Here is an 18,123-nt window from a genome sequence, read left to right on the forward strand (position 1 = left end):
TTAGATTATGTACACTCGTGTTTCACAAATCTCTGTAGAACGGCGTGTTCGCCGCTTTATTTGGCACCGTAGCGCCGTAGCGGCGTAGACCCATCATTGCGGTTTGGTCCGTAGAGATTGATTTATTTTTAATATATACTAATTAAGTAAATGCTACTTTCAGGATAAAATAAATGTTACAAACTTAATGAGTAATGATTCTGGATTCTGATTCTGGTGATACCTTTTGACATATTTCTGGAGCTGACTTCTTAATGCAACGTTTTTTAGTCGAGGATAAAATACAAATTCTGTTAATGTTTTCGATCGCCATTTGCTTTTTTTGATAATGAATACTTACTTGTACAGCATTTCTATAATTCTACGTTCTAAGTGTGAAAGTCAATTTCAGATTTATAAATTTATTGCGGGATTCAATATACTTAATGAAACTCGTGCTTTCAAATTGTATTATTTATTAATATTTATTATTTTAACAAAAAATATGAAAAAGAGACAGTAAATTAATATAATATAATTAATTGTATTTAATATTTAGTGAAAAATTGACCCTTAATGGCATGGAAAAGTGCATGTTGAGCATATCCCAGAAAGACAACAGAACAAACCGATGGATAAGATAGCAGAAAAGACTACGCAATGTGTTAGAGGTTGCCAAGTCGATTAAATGACAACAGGTGTGTAGACAACTGCTGGATAAATTCACAGTGCACATATATCCAAGTGGCAGTACACGGATACCTAAAAGCTGCAGAATCGACGAAATTTGAATATTGTTTTGACCGAGAAGAGTAGATGGAGGTAGGGTAGGTCTTCATCCATCTGTGGATTGACTACAACTTATAACTAACTGCCACTTAGTCATGCAAAGTTGTTTCCTCTACGCGTGATACGGCAATGGGATATACTGTTGCGTAGCACCGTAGAGGACTGGACCGTAGCTGCAAGATGTTTTAAATTTAGTTAAAATTATATTTTTTGGTATTTTTAATTATATAACAATTACTGCTACAATCACTGTACACATGTAATCATACAGTAGTTTCTAAGTGGTTTAAAAAATCCAAAAGACTGACGTCGAAATATTTAATTTCTGCAAGAGTACCATCGCAATTCACCGTACAGAAAAGAATATAATCAGCTTGAAGGGATATTTAATCAGTGGGTTGATTCAAACTGACAATAATGGCGATGATGATATTAAATCATGCTGTGTGTTTAGCCTGTATTTTAACTATTCTTTTGTATCATGGCGTAAATGACAACGTAATGGTGGTTGCATAATAGCTATCTGTAGCGTGTATTCCATAGATGCTGTAGATACGGAGCATCCCTAAAAATATTTATTAATATAATAATATTATGTACACATTTTTGTGTAATTTTACTGAACTATGTTTCTTCCAATGGCTATACATCATATTATATTTCCTGAGATTTTCACAACTAGTTGTTCACATCCTACCTATATTATAAATAACACGTAAATACGATGCGGATGCCGCCAGAGAATGCGATTCTCCGCACACTTGTGGAATAACGTCAACGTCATCCCTTATCCTGCAGCGGTGCTACAAAAGCGATCTACGCACTGCAGGCGATGGACCGAGGGAAGTTGTGCGACGTTGTGACAGGGTGAAGTATTTAGTAAGCAAGTTGGTAGGTAAGTAAGTAAATAGGTATGTTCATAAAATCTTAGAGCTACAACTGCGAAATAAATACGAATCAGACTACTTCATCAGCTATTCGTCATGATTCAATTAGTTATAACAACTAAGTAGATAATATGACATATACATTGTATACAATACTAGATATACGTATGTGATGGCGCTTTTGCAGTGGACTGTAATTTAAAGGTGATGCTGGTAGGTTGATTACGGATCTATTGTGGGGGGGATGATTTAACCAGGATGCCCTTCTATGTTGAGAAGGCTGGCGCGAGCTGGAGCCGCTTCGGTGTTCACGTACTCACGCACTGGTAAACAGACGGTACACTTTTGGTGGATGATATATGAGGTTTATGAATGATGATGATAAGTTCAGGATGGATGATATAGACGCGACGTTTACTCAAACCGTAATATTTAGTGCAACGAAGGTCAAACAGGTGCATTTTGTGTGAATCATTCTGTAGTTAACGCGACCACGTTCGTATCGTATCAGATATAGTGCTATAGCTTTATCAAGCCTACGCGCTCGGTTTTCTTGGAGTAACAGAATGTAAATTGCAATCACGGTCTACTCATGACTCGTAACTGCCCGTCGCCCTGGTCTCGTGACAATAATAAATAAGGATTCGAGGGTTGGTGGGAAGAAAGGATGAGTGAGACTATAATTGGCCCAACCAGTATGTGTATTATAATGACAGCATCCCAACAAGCAAAAGTCACCGCACGCGATTAACACATATTTACCATTATATAGTTACAAAACTAAGATACAAAAGGAGCACATAACTCGCACGAACAACTTTTGATCGCGGACAAATAAACATATAACCAATTAATCGTCGATTTATACGACCAATATCAACGTCATGCAGTCATGAAATATTTTATTAGAATATTCATAATATTAATTACACCGATAGTTTAATATCCTTGGCACCCTCGTAGTTTCGAAAGCAACATTAATTACATTTCGTTTTAAAAGTGATGTTGTTTTATTAAATTTACCCTAATTTTGTTGAGTCTACAATCAATAGAGATAATATTTATGTAAGCATTCAATATTTACTTTAATACCGAATCCCCGCATTCAAATAACGGACTCAATTTGGATTATAAAAACAAACAATTTATTATGAAAGCATACTCCTCCTTGAGTTGCAACTAGATAATAGGTAACCATGCATAGCGTATGACGATGGATTTATCTTTGTTTTAGATTTAAAATGATTTTTTTATCGTGATTTAATTTATTCTGAGATTCTAATTTATTCATACCAATCCATTCAATAATATGGGTACTGGCTTAGAAGCTTTGTTTTCTGATTTATTAGTCTTCGTAGTATTACGGAGTACCTAATAGTTCTTCTTCTGGTGACATCCACCAACCACCATGAGGGCGATCTTCTACCTAGATCAGTCTTTCTCAAAGTGGGCGATAACGCTCCCTTGTGGGCGCTAGAGGCTTTCAGGGGGGCAGTAGAAGGCTCAAAGAAAATTAGGGGGCGTTAAGGAAATCGAGAGGAGCGACGGCAGATAAATTATATCTATAAAAATCTGACGGAATCTAGACACGACACCACTTGAGATGCGATTTACTACTCCAATACAAGCATTATATCCAATACAAGTCCCGTATATACGGTTAAATTAGAGTTGCTTACGCATATAATGATGTGGAGGCAGCTTTATATTTCATGTACGTAGTCCATGATTAAGTTAATTAAATGAAATTGTCTGTAATTTCCGATATTTTTTTCATACAAAAATTATACAAACTCGTCGAAATGTATCAGATTCATCTTTCACATTAGATTAGTTTTAAATTCAAAGTCTTCTTTTAATGTTAATAAAAATACTTCTAAATATGATTAAGTATGAGTTTTATTTCCTCTCATTGAAACATTCTTTGATCTCAGAAATAGGATATGGGTCACACCCTATCTATCCTATCCATATAATAATGCATGTTTAAAAAATATATTTTACAATAACTGTTTTTAAGATACGCAACAGATGGTAATGTAAAAAGGTAAGTTAAAAAATATGGGGGGCACTAGATTTTTTTTAAATCTCAGAGTGTGCGGCGGTCGAAATAAGTTTGAGAACCTGTGACCTAGACAGCGCTCGAAATGGAAAAGTTTACGAACCAGAGCGCTCGACAGTTTTCTGAAGATATTTCCATAGTTATCAAATTTTATGGGTATTTCATAAAAATAAGTGTGTTAGATTTTCTATTTTTGGCCTATCTGGTTCAAATGGTCAAATTATTTTTTCTACGAGACGGAGCGATAATTTTACCGATTTCACGAACAGGCACGGCGCTCCGGTGCACTCCTGTCCATTTCGAGCCCTGGACCTAGATCAATTTGGTAAAGATTTACTCGTACCAACCATGAAAGTTCTTAATTCACAAAATGCCGAGTTTTTGTAGTTTTGTAGAACATATCAGTTCTTTGACGTTCGTTTGAGGACGTCAACGTTTGATTGGTCCCTATTTTAGATTAGATTGTTGAAAACTTGCCTTCATTTATTTTTTAATAACCAGTTTTGTGTGTTAAGAAATTTTAAATAAATTACATAGAGCGAGCAAGCTTCTAGGATTCATCATGCGACAATCCAAACCATTCAAGAATCCAAATGTATTACGTACACTCTACGTCTCATTAGTGCGTAGCATTCTTGAATATGGGTCGATTATCTGGTGTCCTTATGAGGTTTCCTATAAGCTTATTTTAGAACGCGTCCAGAAGAAATTTCTTCGATGTCTTTATCTTAAGACATTTAACTATTTTCCTTTCAATAATTCGTCAAATGATTATTTTCCGATTGCTTTTCTACAAGGCATGCTTACTTTTCACTCTCTTGAATCTCGTCGGCCTCTTCTTCTCTTGAAACACATTTGCTTGTTAGCGCGAGGGATGGTTTCCAGTTCTGGTGTCCTAATAAATTTGAATTTACATGCGCCTGCCAATTACCTACGTGGTCGCAGCCATGATTTATTCTGGATCGGAACCGTTTCCTCTTGTCAAGCCTATCAGGCACCATTAGCGAGGGGTGCAAGATTAGTAAATGCGCTCCCTAAAGACATAGACATTTTCAGTGATGTACTTTGCATTTTGTTTTTGAAACTTTATTTTTCTGTGTAAAATTGTATGTTTTTTGTTTTCAAAATTTTATTTTTCTGTATTAAATTGTACTTAAGTATGTTTTGATTTAATTCGTTTTTCTGTTATTATTATATTCTATATTGTAATATTTGTTATAATGTAAAGCTCATGTTGTGTACGTCTTGAATTTAGATTTGTTATATTGTCCACAATGTTTTGTATTCTTAAAATAAATAACCTTAATACTATCGACAGAAGGTATTTGATGGAATTTAAATAACATAGCATTGGAGCAACTAGTCAATCATCCAAAAAACTACTAAATGCGTTTCAGACATATCAGAAATCTAAATCGATACAATTAATTTTAATATTTGGAAGCCCCCTTTTAAATTTTCTGATGAATGAATTAAGTCATTTCAAAGAAAACGATTTCGGTCAGCCCTGTCAGATATGAAAATTAGGTACAAATATAAATCATTCAACAGTAGCAGCATATGGGTATGACAAAAGTCATTCGAAGTTGTATTTGTTTTCTTTGTTAGCATTGAAAAAGGCATTATAGTACACGCGATAACGACACCAATATACCCGCAAATCGCCCATGGTGCCACTCTAGAATGATTCCAGTACACCCGTAGGTAATTGATACCATGATGAGTATTGAAAGCCACCGTTTTCCGAAGCTTTGTTTTGCGCGGTGTTTAAATAATTGCGAACAAGATTCTTCAATTAGATAATAATAATATATCTCTGGAAAATAAAGCACAAGGCCGCATGCAGTTGAATCATAATGGGCAGTTAGTAGGGTATGCCGACCCCTATAGGATCTAAAGGCAATACATTTTTTTTAAACTATTTTTTATATCTGCGCAAAATAACTGTTTTCTTTATATTATTAGTAAATAGTACCTAAAGAATCATGTTGCGTATCATTTGAGAATGTCCTATTGAATTGGACGAAACCGGTCCTGATCGTTATTACATGTTATTGCAAAATGTATTTTTATTTTTTTGTCATAACCATCATTATTCGGAATATTATTCGGAATCAGAATAGAACAAAGACTATAATTTACAAATGGTATCTTAAAAATCAAATAAACCCTGCCTAAACCAAACCATAATAGTTTTGATATATTTTAGGCGATACGATAAAATTGTACACACTTTTCCATTGATACTCATTTGTTTTCGTTGGATTAAGAATACATATTACACATAATGTTGGTTAATTTTTTTTAAATTCATTAAACCCTGTCTAAACCAAACTATAATGGATAAAAAATAATAGGTATTATATCTATAACATATTCAAGGTAATGTATGATTTAATTGCATAATTTTAGATATTTTATAGATAGACGAGTATTGTTTTACTATTATCCATTATGGCTTCGTTTCGCAGGGTTCAATAATTGGATTTTAAATAATTACAAGATAAAAAGAACTTTTTATATACGTTTTTAAATTTTCTGTTGAATCATTTAAACTTTAATTGACTAGCTTAAACGATCAAAAAAATTTGTACTTGATAGAAATACTGAATAAACATATAATACTGAAATGTCATTTTGACATTTCATATTGATTTCCATAGTAATGCATGTATATATTAATAAATTAGTTGCTAGGACCCTAGACCCCTAGCAACCACTAATAGTGTTTTACTTTTAACGGATTTCTTCCGAAATAACTTTTCATACAAAACAGAATTCACTGAAAATGAATTCAATTCCACTTAAAGATGGCTAAAAGTATTAAAAGAATGCATTGGCATCGTGTTCTGATATATTCTAAAAGTTTCAAATGTCTAACTAGTCGGGAAGTTAGTTAAAAATCGATTGCAAGATGTGTACTGAATAAACAAGTACCGGACAAATAAGAATACGACCTAATAAAATCGTGGTAAAAAATAACCACCACCATCTGTAAATTGTAGTCTTATTTCAATGTAAACAAATACGTATGACTGACAAAACTTAGTGTACAATTGTAATGGATCTACCTACCTCCACCCTTCCCCACTGATACCTACGTAATATCTAACGTAATTATTCGTAATTTATTCCTTTGTTTCGGTTGATCTACCGTCGGTAATGACTCAAAAAAGGCAGTGAAATTCAATATGAATATGCATTCAACATTTATAACACAATGTTTATTTAAAGAACGAACAGTAGGATGTGACCAGGTCACTTATAAAAAGATAAGTAATGAACAGCCACGTAGAGAGTGCTGGTTAAACACATATTTACGAATATCAGAAATGGTCTAAGGTTTGTTTGATTTAATTTAAAGCAAATGTCGTGTTTTTGCAGACAACGTGACTATGAACTGGAGGTTTATGCAAATCGGGAGAAATTATGTATATATTCAGAGACGGCTTAAGTCACTAGAAGGCCCTCCAGATTTGTTTTTGAGGCACCATAATAAAAAAAGATTTCTAATACGACAGTATAACCATACAGTAAAGTAGTTAATATAACCTATAAATACCTCTGAACTGAAGCCGTAGATACGGGTTCGATTGTGCAAACAATTACATATTTTTGTTTTTCCAGGGTCAGGGTTCAAAGGCAGACAAACGACTAACTGGAATTACAAGTTTTTAAAATATCTGTTAATATAACATGCTAATTTACCCACATATTTATAATCGGATAGTTATAACAACGCCGCAGGCTACATTTTTATATTACATAAAAACGAGGGTAGGTATTACCTTAGTAAGCTTAGTTATTGCAAATTGGCTTATTACTTACACACAGTTAGGGAATCCAATCCCGAGCCAAAATTCTGATCCCGAGATTTCGGGATTACAATTTGACAATCCCGGGATCCCGGGACTGGTCCCGGGATTGGCATTTTTTCCATTGTTAATATAAAATTTTTATATTTACAAATAACATTGATAAAATCGGTCAAAAATAAATCTAGTATAATTTATACTATTTAAGACATTTATTGTTAATATTGTATACGTTCAATCTTGGAAATACACAAGTTTAACGGAGTAAATAATATTGTAATTTAAATAATAATGTGAATTTAATAGGAGATTGCTGTTTCTGATAGTAAAGACTTAATGAGTGTATTAGCGAGATTTAAAATAGTAAAGCAAATAATCATGGCGTACTTATCGCGCTTCATAAATCTAATTAGTCAGACAAATATGAAACTGGCGTAAAACGTATGATATCATGGTGGAATTACTTTGTTAAAAAAGCGAAGCATTGTTTTTTTCCAATCTTTCCATTTTTAATAATTTATGTGAAAAAATAAAATGAATCGACAACCTACACATGGGTATAAATCAAACTTCATTCAAACTCAGTTTATTTCTGATGTAGTTATTTTTTATTAAAAGTATTTTTTCTGTTATATTTTCGCTTTTATTTTATTTTCCATAAAAATTGATAAAAAAATCAATCCCGAAATCCCGGGATTATGTTTATAAATCCCGGGATTCATAGGTATCGAAAATAGCTCGGGATCCCGGGATCCCGGGATTGGAATCCCTACACACAGTGAATTCCCTACCTACAGCGATGATTTGCTTTGACGAAAACGATGCAGCTGATTCGTCAGAAAAATTAAAAAGGTCCTCCAAAGAGTTCAAACCAAATGAATATTACAATCATAAAATGATACGTATTTCTCACAAATTGATGATTTTATTTCGATTTAGATTTCACTCAACATTCAACAATGTTAAAATCAATGAAGTCACACGAGAGTAGACAGATCACGCGTTGCTAAGAGACATAGAATACAAATATTATATACCTACCTACATTTGTATTATAAATTTTATGGACAAGAAATTGTTATTATTTTAAAGTAGGTGCCTCAAAATCAGTTGATGCATCATGCCTCTACAATCACTAATCACGCTACTGGCTGCCTATATATTAAATTAATAATATATAGATAGTGAATCGCTAAAATCTTACATCGCTAAAGCATCGGGTTAGATGTAAACTGTACATAAAATATTTCACCATGAGCTTTCTATTGGAAAGCGATGACCGTATACTGTACGGTCTACAATTTTATTAGATTCAATATAAACATCAATTTTCACAGCTGATTTAGGCAAAATTCATGAATTCAAGAATGAAAACCTAATCTAACCTAACAAATAATCCAGTATATCGCCTATTTTCAAAATTTGTTTGCTGCTGGCTTCCTGTAAAGTGTAAAGCGACAAGAACCGTGTTTTATTTAGACATCAATTTTACGTCAGTACTATACGACCCAAAGAGGTTGGACGGTCTTTAATATACGGCCACATATTTCCGATTTCGCACCCACGATGGCCGCACGGCTTAAGCGTTGGACTATAATGCCGTGGGTTCGAATCCTGGGTCTGGCAAGTACACATATTATTTTCAATTTGTGTGTGAGTCAGGGTATGGACATAATAGGTTGAGCAAGTGGCTGACATCCATTTCTCGTAAAAAACAAAATCTGTTAATACAAACCTCTACTCTGTGGAGGCCCATATCATCGCTTAAGAAACAACACCGCGGAAGTCAATTAATTAAAATTTTCAGGGGAAACAAAAAACGTCTCAAAAATTGAAAATTGATACCTTCTTTAAAAAAATGTTTATTTTAACTAAACACAGAAAAAAAATAAGTTAAAAGGTATCAATTTTCAATTTTTTGAGACGTTTTTTGTTTCCCCTGAAAATTTTTATTAATCGACTTCCGCGGTGTTGTTTCTTAAGCGACGATATGATCCTATTAGGATCGGACATGGTCGAAAAAATATATATATATATTTATCTCTCTCTCCGATGCAACATTTCACAGTGAAGTGTGATACGGCGAACTGCATATGTACAAGTTTCCGGACACGAATTCGTCGACTCTCTGTGATGTGACTATATAAATGATTTTATTTTATTAATAGCTTTTCACTATGAAATGGCGGTATATAGCGTTATGTTATAGTATTAGTTTTAAGTTTACTATTTTTTGTATAGATGTCCACTAGTCTAGTGTGGAAACGAATTAATTTTCATATTATTTTAATTTATGCAGTGCTTACATAAGCTTCTGCCTTTCAAGCAATTTGTGTTATTCTGCTGTACAAATATTTTGTCAAACGACAGTGTTTGGTTTATTCAAACGGGTACATAGGATGACGCAAACCACTCAACAAATGTCAATTTCGCAATCATAGTTTTTTATTTATTTGTTTATTTATTATTATTACTAAGTTAGAGTCTGAGGATTTTTCTTTAACCGTTGTATTTGTACTGTTCTAAAACTATTAGATGACTAAATTTAACCTCGCTCATAGACAATATTAAAATTAAATTTGGGTAGTAAGTAGGTAATTCATAGATTTTTTATAATATTATAAGTAAGTACTATACCCATGACCTTTCAGAGGAAACGCAATGCCCTCACCAAAATTTAAATCTATGAAGATAATAATATTCAATGTTAGTTTTTTTGTCAATGTACATATTTAACCATGATCATCATTGTCATCAACCGAGGTCTATCTCCACTTCAGATGAAGCCCTCCCCTAACTCCTTCCACTATTCTTGGTCCCTAGTTCTTCGCTACTACGTACCTACATCCACCGAACTGGACTCAAGCCCCAGTATTAAATTATTGAATTTCGATTTTTAAACCATATATGAGTATGAAAAACGGAGAAAGGCCAGTTAGATGTAGGTATACTGCATAATTTAAGTGGATTTATTTAAAAATACAATAAATCACCAAAAATACACGGAATATCCTCAGTTTTATCTCGTGGACCCCTGGGGCTCGGCGGAATACAATTTGGGAAACGCTACTGTAGAGCATCATACTGCCCTTAAAGTTAACGATAGGTACGGGGTCTGCCAAAGATCCTGGCCTGGGGGACCGCTTCAGGTTGTGGGGGGCTTGCATCTATTGATTCCATGAATAAACATAACACTGCACTGAGCGTATTTTACCACGTTTTTCTTAGCTCGTATTCTTGTTTGTCCGGTGGTTGTTTATCCAGTACAAATCTTGCAATCTATTTTTAACTAACGTCCCGACTAGCTAGACATTTAAAACTTTTAGAATATATCAGAACACGATGCCAATGCATTCTTTTAATACTTTTAGCCATCTTTAAGCAGAATTGAATTCATTTTCAGTTAATTCTGTTTTGTATGGAAAGTTATTTCAGAAAAATCCCTAAAAAGTAAAAAAAACTATTATTGGTTGCTAAGGGGGTGGTCCTAGCAACTAAATTATTAATATATACGTGCGTTACTATGGAAATCAAAATAAAATTTCAAAATGACATTTCAGTATTCTATATTTGTTTGTTTTTTATTTACTTCATATCAAGTACAAGTTTGAGCATATTGAGCATAATAATTGAACAGATAATTTAAAAACGTTGTATATAAATGTTCTTTTTATTTTGTAATTATTTGTGTTTATTTAATATCATTTAATAGTTTTTGACTTTTTTTATAACATTTTATCTGGGTACCCTCTGTCAAAAATATTGAATATCAAATATGAGGTGTCAATCAATGTTAGAACATCGATAATATTAAGTATTTAATTATGAAATATTTAGTTTTATTTTTCCCCTGGCTGTTGTGTTTTGTCACTGTTCTATTTTGTAAGCGTTCAGTTTCTTCATGTCCTGTTTGATCATGTTCTGTTTTGTCCGGTTACCGCATCTATCTATCATTATGACAGTGTATTAGTGCGTTCAATTAATATTGCGCCAGAGTGCTGTGACGCAAACTTCGAAAACCGCTGGAGTAGGTAATATTGCTTTTATATGCTTGTAAATATGTATGAGTGTATAATTTTTCGGGCATGTTTTTAAATCAGTTGGGAAAAGAAGTCAATGCGAAGAAAATTGTTTATGTTTTACGTCTTCTAAAAATCAATAATTGAAATATTATATTTTAAAAAGCAACGAAAATCCGCTCGACGCTGCCTAGTTAGTGACGTCGCGCGTAAATATCATTCATGGCAATATTAATATAATATTATTGACTGACAGTTGACAACATAGTCAACATTAACCATAAACAAACATCAAATTATCAAAGTTATTATTATTATTCCCAATACAGGCATTTAAAGATTTCAAGATGGCGCAGCGCACTCGTTGAAACTGTCAAGAAGCTAAACGCATTCACCTTGAGCGCGCACTTGTCGAGAGTGTTTGTTTTACAGACTATTTTTTTTATTTTAAATCTTAAATTTCGACAAATAATGCCATATAATATTTATCATTATTTTTATATCCTATTAGTGAATATCATCGTTTGTTTCAGTCATCGATATTTTGGGTCGATCGTGGAATTAGTTTTTTTAAGTCCGCCTCCTTATAGGTGCATAGGTATAATATAGGTAAGTCACTCGTATGGTTTTTTTCTACTAGGTAAGTTTCTAAGGTTTTTCAAAAAATAATCTATTTTCAATAATAAGAATCTTAAATCTTGTATTGTCGGTATTGAATAAAAAAAAAAAGATTTTTCCATTACATTTAATATTTAATATCCTCGGCACGTAGCATAACGTAATATCATTTATGTCGGGTGTTTGATAGAGAATAGGCACCCACATGCTAGTCAGTGACGTTCCGTGAGGTAGGGAGGTCACCTATTGCATAGGTGTGGCACCAGGGAACTAATGGTAACTGAAATACCTAACGGGAGAAGCAGACAATTGATCTCGAGTAAGGAAGAATACGGGATAAATTTAAACACGTGTCAAGAATATGTCATACGTAGAAAACTGACAACTACTCTCGGTTTATGCATTGACTCTCATTTAATATTGGTATATTACACACACTATTGCACGTCTATAATGCGTGGTTCATTTTCGTAGGACACTCACACATTCAAAACCCTGCTTCAAAATTTACTATATTGGTATATAGCCTATAGGAATTATGTTTAAGTATTATCTGTTCTGTGGGTGGCACATTATAAAGGACGGTGAATGAAGAAACAAATTCTAGTATTTTTTTTTAAATGTGAGAAATGGCAGTTTCGATATACCGGCATCTTAGTTTAAAAAATATCGAATCATGAAAAATCCTGGCAACGTTATGTGTTATACATATATTATTGTATTATATTGTAATACCTACATATTATCGCGTCTGTTCTGGTAGAACACACTAACTGGAGAATACTAGTTTTGAGTAATTTGACTTTGACGTTGTTAAAATGTTTGAAATAATGGTCTATCAGTAATCGTAAAAAGGGTGATTTTAAAATAAAGACTGTTTATTTATTAGGAAGGTTTCCAGACGGTAAAGTTTGAAATAAGGAACATTTTGGTACCAACTCAATATGTCATTTTTTCGAATTAATGTCTTCTGCCAGAACAGTGACGTTATAATGACGCATTATCGCACATAGAAAATTTTCACAGGGGCGCCTCCAGACCTGTCAATACAGTAGACCTCCACGTACCTAAAACTACCGCTGTTTGAGACTAGGTTTCATGGAAACGTTTCAATTCTAAACATATGGTGTTTATGCCAATTTGAAGTTTTTGGTGTAGGTATTAATCATGGCCCCCACATCTTGAAGCGGACCCCTAGGCTAGAATCTTCGGCGGGCCCCCCTACCTATCGATAAGGTTAAAATCAGTGTGACGATCTACAGTTGTGTAATACAAATGTTGTAATTTAGGGTATTTTATAGCGATTTTTTGTATTTTAATGCAACCACTTGAATTGTGGAGTTGTCGAATATCGACAAAGAATATGTAATCAATATTAGTATACTCGTGAAATAGCGCTAAATAGCGCGAAATAATGGTCGGTCTGCCACGCCGGACCCCCCTTAAGCCCGGGACCCCAAGCTAGAGCCCTGTCACCCTCCCCCCCTTGTGGGGGCCATGGTATTAATTGTCTATTTAAAATTGCCGAAAATAAATAGTAAAATAGATAAGTATGTAGGTACCTAAGGGATGACTAAAAATGAAAAGGGGATGACATTCTAAGTTTGCTGAATAGCGGCACCTTACATAGGGACGTCACTACTATGAGTATGTATAATAGTTTTGTCAACTCTAAAAAACAACGCTGTCAAAATTAATATTTGCCTACAAACTCTTACTTTTAAGTAAATTAATTACATAAGATGTAATTAACAAGTACCTTATTAATAGTGACTTAATACATAATGTACATCAACGTGTAAACAATTTTTACGATGTCCACTCACTGTGATTAAAGAATGCCTAATATTCGTACATAATACTTAATATTTAATAATTGTCAACTCGTAGAATATCTATGTACATGCGTAGTGTATAAGTATTCGTCAAAGGTGTAAAATATGCAGTTAAAGCCTCACTTGACACTTCTCCAATTCTAGGAGCGTGTGAAGCCTTGAAAAGCATATCAGAAAGAATTCTCGAATAATGAAAATGTTTTATTAAAATAATTCTATTTTCAAGATTACCAAGGTGTTTAGTCAGTAACGTCCCGAAGCAAAGTGTTGCCCGTAAGGCGATGTCTTTACCTACCAGAGGCACCTAGCGGAAAAATACGAAGCTTACAATTTGAGACATTTTTTTGATAATTTACAATTCCAACAGTATTAATTGACAAATAAATATCTGAAAACTTTAAGTCAAAGATAAACTTACAATTGTAAAAAAAAATTGATTTTGTTGCAGGACCCCCTATCTTATTATTACATATATTAATGTATGGTCATATTTACTATTAAAATTTAGTTTATTAAGTTTTCTTTGTTTTGACGTAGAGATTTTTGACTAATTCATAGTTTTATTATTTTTTAATTTATTTTATATCATACATACCTACCTATCACAGAAAAGATAATAAATAGAATTCCGATAGGCAATAATCAATACACTACATTTTGTCCTACGAAAATGAAGCACACATTATGCACGTGCAATAGTGTATGTAATACACCAATATTAAATAAGCGTCAATGCATAAACCGAGAGCAGTTGTCAGTATTCGACGTATGGCGTATTTTTGACACGTGTTTAAGTTTATCCCGAATTAGATCGGTTACCTGATAGGTACTCCTTACGCGTTAGGTATTTCAGTTCCCATTATTTCTGAGCCCCCTGATACCTAGACAGTGTTTTGCCTCAAATGTCATAAAAATAGAATTTATTTTTTCTCTATTATTTCGCTGTATTTGTATGTAAGTATAAATATTTCATATTGCTTACTATTTATTATGTTGGTATATTTTATTTATTTAGAAAAAATAGTATTACGGTATTACAGCGATTGACCAATGCGCCATAATACATAATAAATATAAAATTATAAAAATGTATTAATTACAAATAACAACTAATATAACAAGAAAGTAGAAAAGATAGCATGTGTTTATGTAAATATTAAAGAAACATGATTAATACAATTATAAATTTAACATATTTTACACGTCCACACACATTATATAGTTAATAAAAATAAATCAACCTTTATGGTGTCATCAAATAAGTTAATCGCACGATACACAGCATCATGAATCATAACATCTGTCCTGCGACGAGGTATCTTGAAGACTGTAGACTGTAGAGTTCCGAATGATATTGGTGGGAACATGAAAATTAATATTTGCCAGTATATACGGATTGTAAATGAACCGACGAAGAAGTAAAAAGAAATGCTTTATAAGAGCAATCACTCTTCGGGTGGACAGGGATTGCATTGATAGCATACCCAGAAGAAAACGAGTCTGGAAATTCATTTAATTATCATTATCATAAGGAAAGAACCCGTATGTTCTTAAGTGGAGAAATCTAAGAAATCTATTGTGGACTCTATCCAACTTAATTGTGTGGATGGAGCTATTAGGATTCCAAATAATGCTGGCATATTCAAGAACAAAAATTTTACAAAATGAATATACATACTGATGGGTAAGGGTTTACGTAGGGTATTGATTTATACTTTTCACTTATTAAAAACACTGATTCAGGGACATTAAGTATATTTCGCTTGAAAAGTAACAATTAATTACTAACAACGTTTGTAAACGCACGCTTTGGCGCGAAAAAATGTAGCAAATTGTATTTTAAAGGCGACATTCAAGGCACAAGGGTAGGTTACCGACTGACCGTATCTACACTCGATCCTTCGTCCGCCCAGAAACAGACAACGGTAACTTTCTTTTTGTTTGTTTCGCTGTGAACCCTGGTCTAGCCTTGACTCATTTACCGTTACAATAATATTATCATTATATTCCCAACTCTGTCGATTGGAAGATTCTTGATGGGGGATTTAGGCATTATGATATGTGGTATCAATACCTACTCGATTTATCAATATTGCCCAAGTTTTTGACCTCGACAATATTGCATGTGAAGCAGGGAACTCGGGTGAAGTTACTTTGTGTGCATATTGTACAAGCTGTAATGTAATGTGACCGTAACATACCGAGGATTGCCGAAAGCAATTTTTTCCGACATCCCCGAACGCCATGTAAAATACTTCGCTACTCACTTGTGCTTGCGTGAAGAGAACTCTTCGTTTTCTTCTCTGCGCCAGGGGGAACTGCATGGGCTTGGCGTCGCTCACGGAGCACGCTGCAAGACCTGACATGTTATTCATCGCATGGTTCATGCTGGCTGCCGTCGCTGATGAACCCATCAAACGGGAAACTGTGAACAACAGAAAACACAAATAAATAAACTTATCATGCGTCAGGATTTAGGAATTGGCAACCCTGTCCGAAATTTCGAATATTAATTTTATTCATTACTACTATTTTTCCCATTTTCTACAAAGCATCCTCGACACATATTTTTATACATGAGTCCCGATGAAGAAGTATGAAAGAAAATATATCGTGCTTTTATGGAGTACATAGCTAGTACGGGCGCGCACACAAAAAACGGTTTAGAGGGGGGGGGGGTTATTTCGAAAAAATATTCATAATAATTTATTATTGAATTTTAAGGCAGTGGAAGAGCGTGTACCGGAAACTTGTACGTATGCAGTTCGCCGTATCACACTTCACCGTGAAATTTTGTATCGGAAATATATAGTCTTTGGGTCGTATAGTACTGACATAAAATTCATGTCTAAATAAAAGATGGTTCTTGTCTGTTTACACTTTACAGGAAGCCAACAGCAAAAAAATTTGAAAATAGGTGATATACTGGATTATTTGTTAGGTTAGGTTAGGTTTTCATTCTTGAATAATTCATGAATTTTGCCAAAATTAGATATGAAAATTGAATTAATGTTCATATTGAATCTAATAAAATTGGAGACCGTATAGTATACAGTCACCTCTTTCCGATAGAAAGCTCACGGCGAACTGTTCCACGGTGAAATGTTTTACGTACAATTTACATGTAACCGTGGAAGAGAGCAGGGTTAACAAAATCTAACAGGCGCCTTCCACATTTACACCACCTACTACGCAGATACCCTATTTTCCGGGTACATTCCCTATACACAGACACTCTGATTCATTTTATCAAGCAATGAACACCTAGCCTTCAACTATAAGAATATGTGCTCACCTACGAGTTGTTGCGACCTATCGCATCGTGGCCATAGTTAGAATTATTAGTGTCTATTTGTGTCGTCCGCTCTGTATTGACTCTTGTCAGAATAATAAAGTAAACATTGAATGCCTCAGACGGTTTTACCAAATCATGATTTCTATTGACACAGGCCTTGCGTTTGGTTGAATGCCAAAAGGTGATGAGTACACCCATAGCCCCCACAAGGTGGGGGCTGACAGGGCTCTAGCCTAGGGGCCCGGTGTAGCGAATCGACCAGCCAAGTGAAATAATCACACATCACAAAGTTGCACTAATAGTAAAAAAATTCGCCTGCGGCGCTATTACACTTTAGGCATGCTTACTAACTAAAAAAAAATGTAGTTATGCGATACAATTTTTGATTATTGTTTCTCCATAAATCAAGTAGTTTATTAAAAAATACAAAAAATCGCTATAAAATAACCTAAATTTGACCTCGAACACTATTTGAAATACACAACTGTAGATCGTCACACTGCCTTTAACCTTAGCGATAGGTAGGGGGGGGCACCGAAGATTCTAGCCTGAGAGCCCGCTTCAAGATATGGGGGCCATGGGTCCAGTGACGTCCCTAGACAAAATGCCGCCCCTAGGCAGCGTCAAACACCGCCCCATTTTTTTATACAGTATTTTTTATCATCCTTTCATGACCAAAAAATCTAAGAAATGTGTTGTAAGTATACCTATATGATATATTACTAACTAACAAAATATATACCACTAAAACTTATTTAAATGTCATCTCTGCTTCAATAGACAATATTGTGAAACCACGGTTTCAGATACATTTAAAAATACAC

General features: G+C 34.0%; 1 protein-coding gene across 1 annotated transcript in view; it reads right to left on the reverse strand.

The window, feature by feature from the left end:
* scro (scarecrow) overlaps nt 1-18,123 on the reverse strand; it is a 113,556-nt gene that overhangs the window by 59,490 nt on the left and 35,943 nt on the right. Inside the window, exon 3 of the mRNA XM_085948523.1 lies at nt 16,272-16,429. Coding sequence (XP_085804649.1) covers nt 16,272-16,429 — 158 coding nt within the window. The remainder of the gene's footprint in view (nt 1-16,271; nt 16,430-18,123) is intronic.

The sequence above is a fragment of the Rhyacophila brunnea genome, unplaced genomic scaffold, assembly GCF_057557595.1.
Source record: "Rhyacophila brunnea isolate RB1 unplaced genomic scaffold, BYU_Rbru_1.0 scaffold_20, whole genome shotgun sequence".
NCBI lineage: Eukaryota > Metazoa > Arthropoda > Insecta > Trichoptera > Rhyacophilidae > Rhyacophila > Rhyacophila brunnea.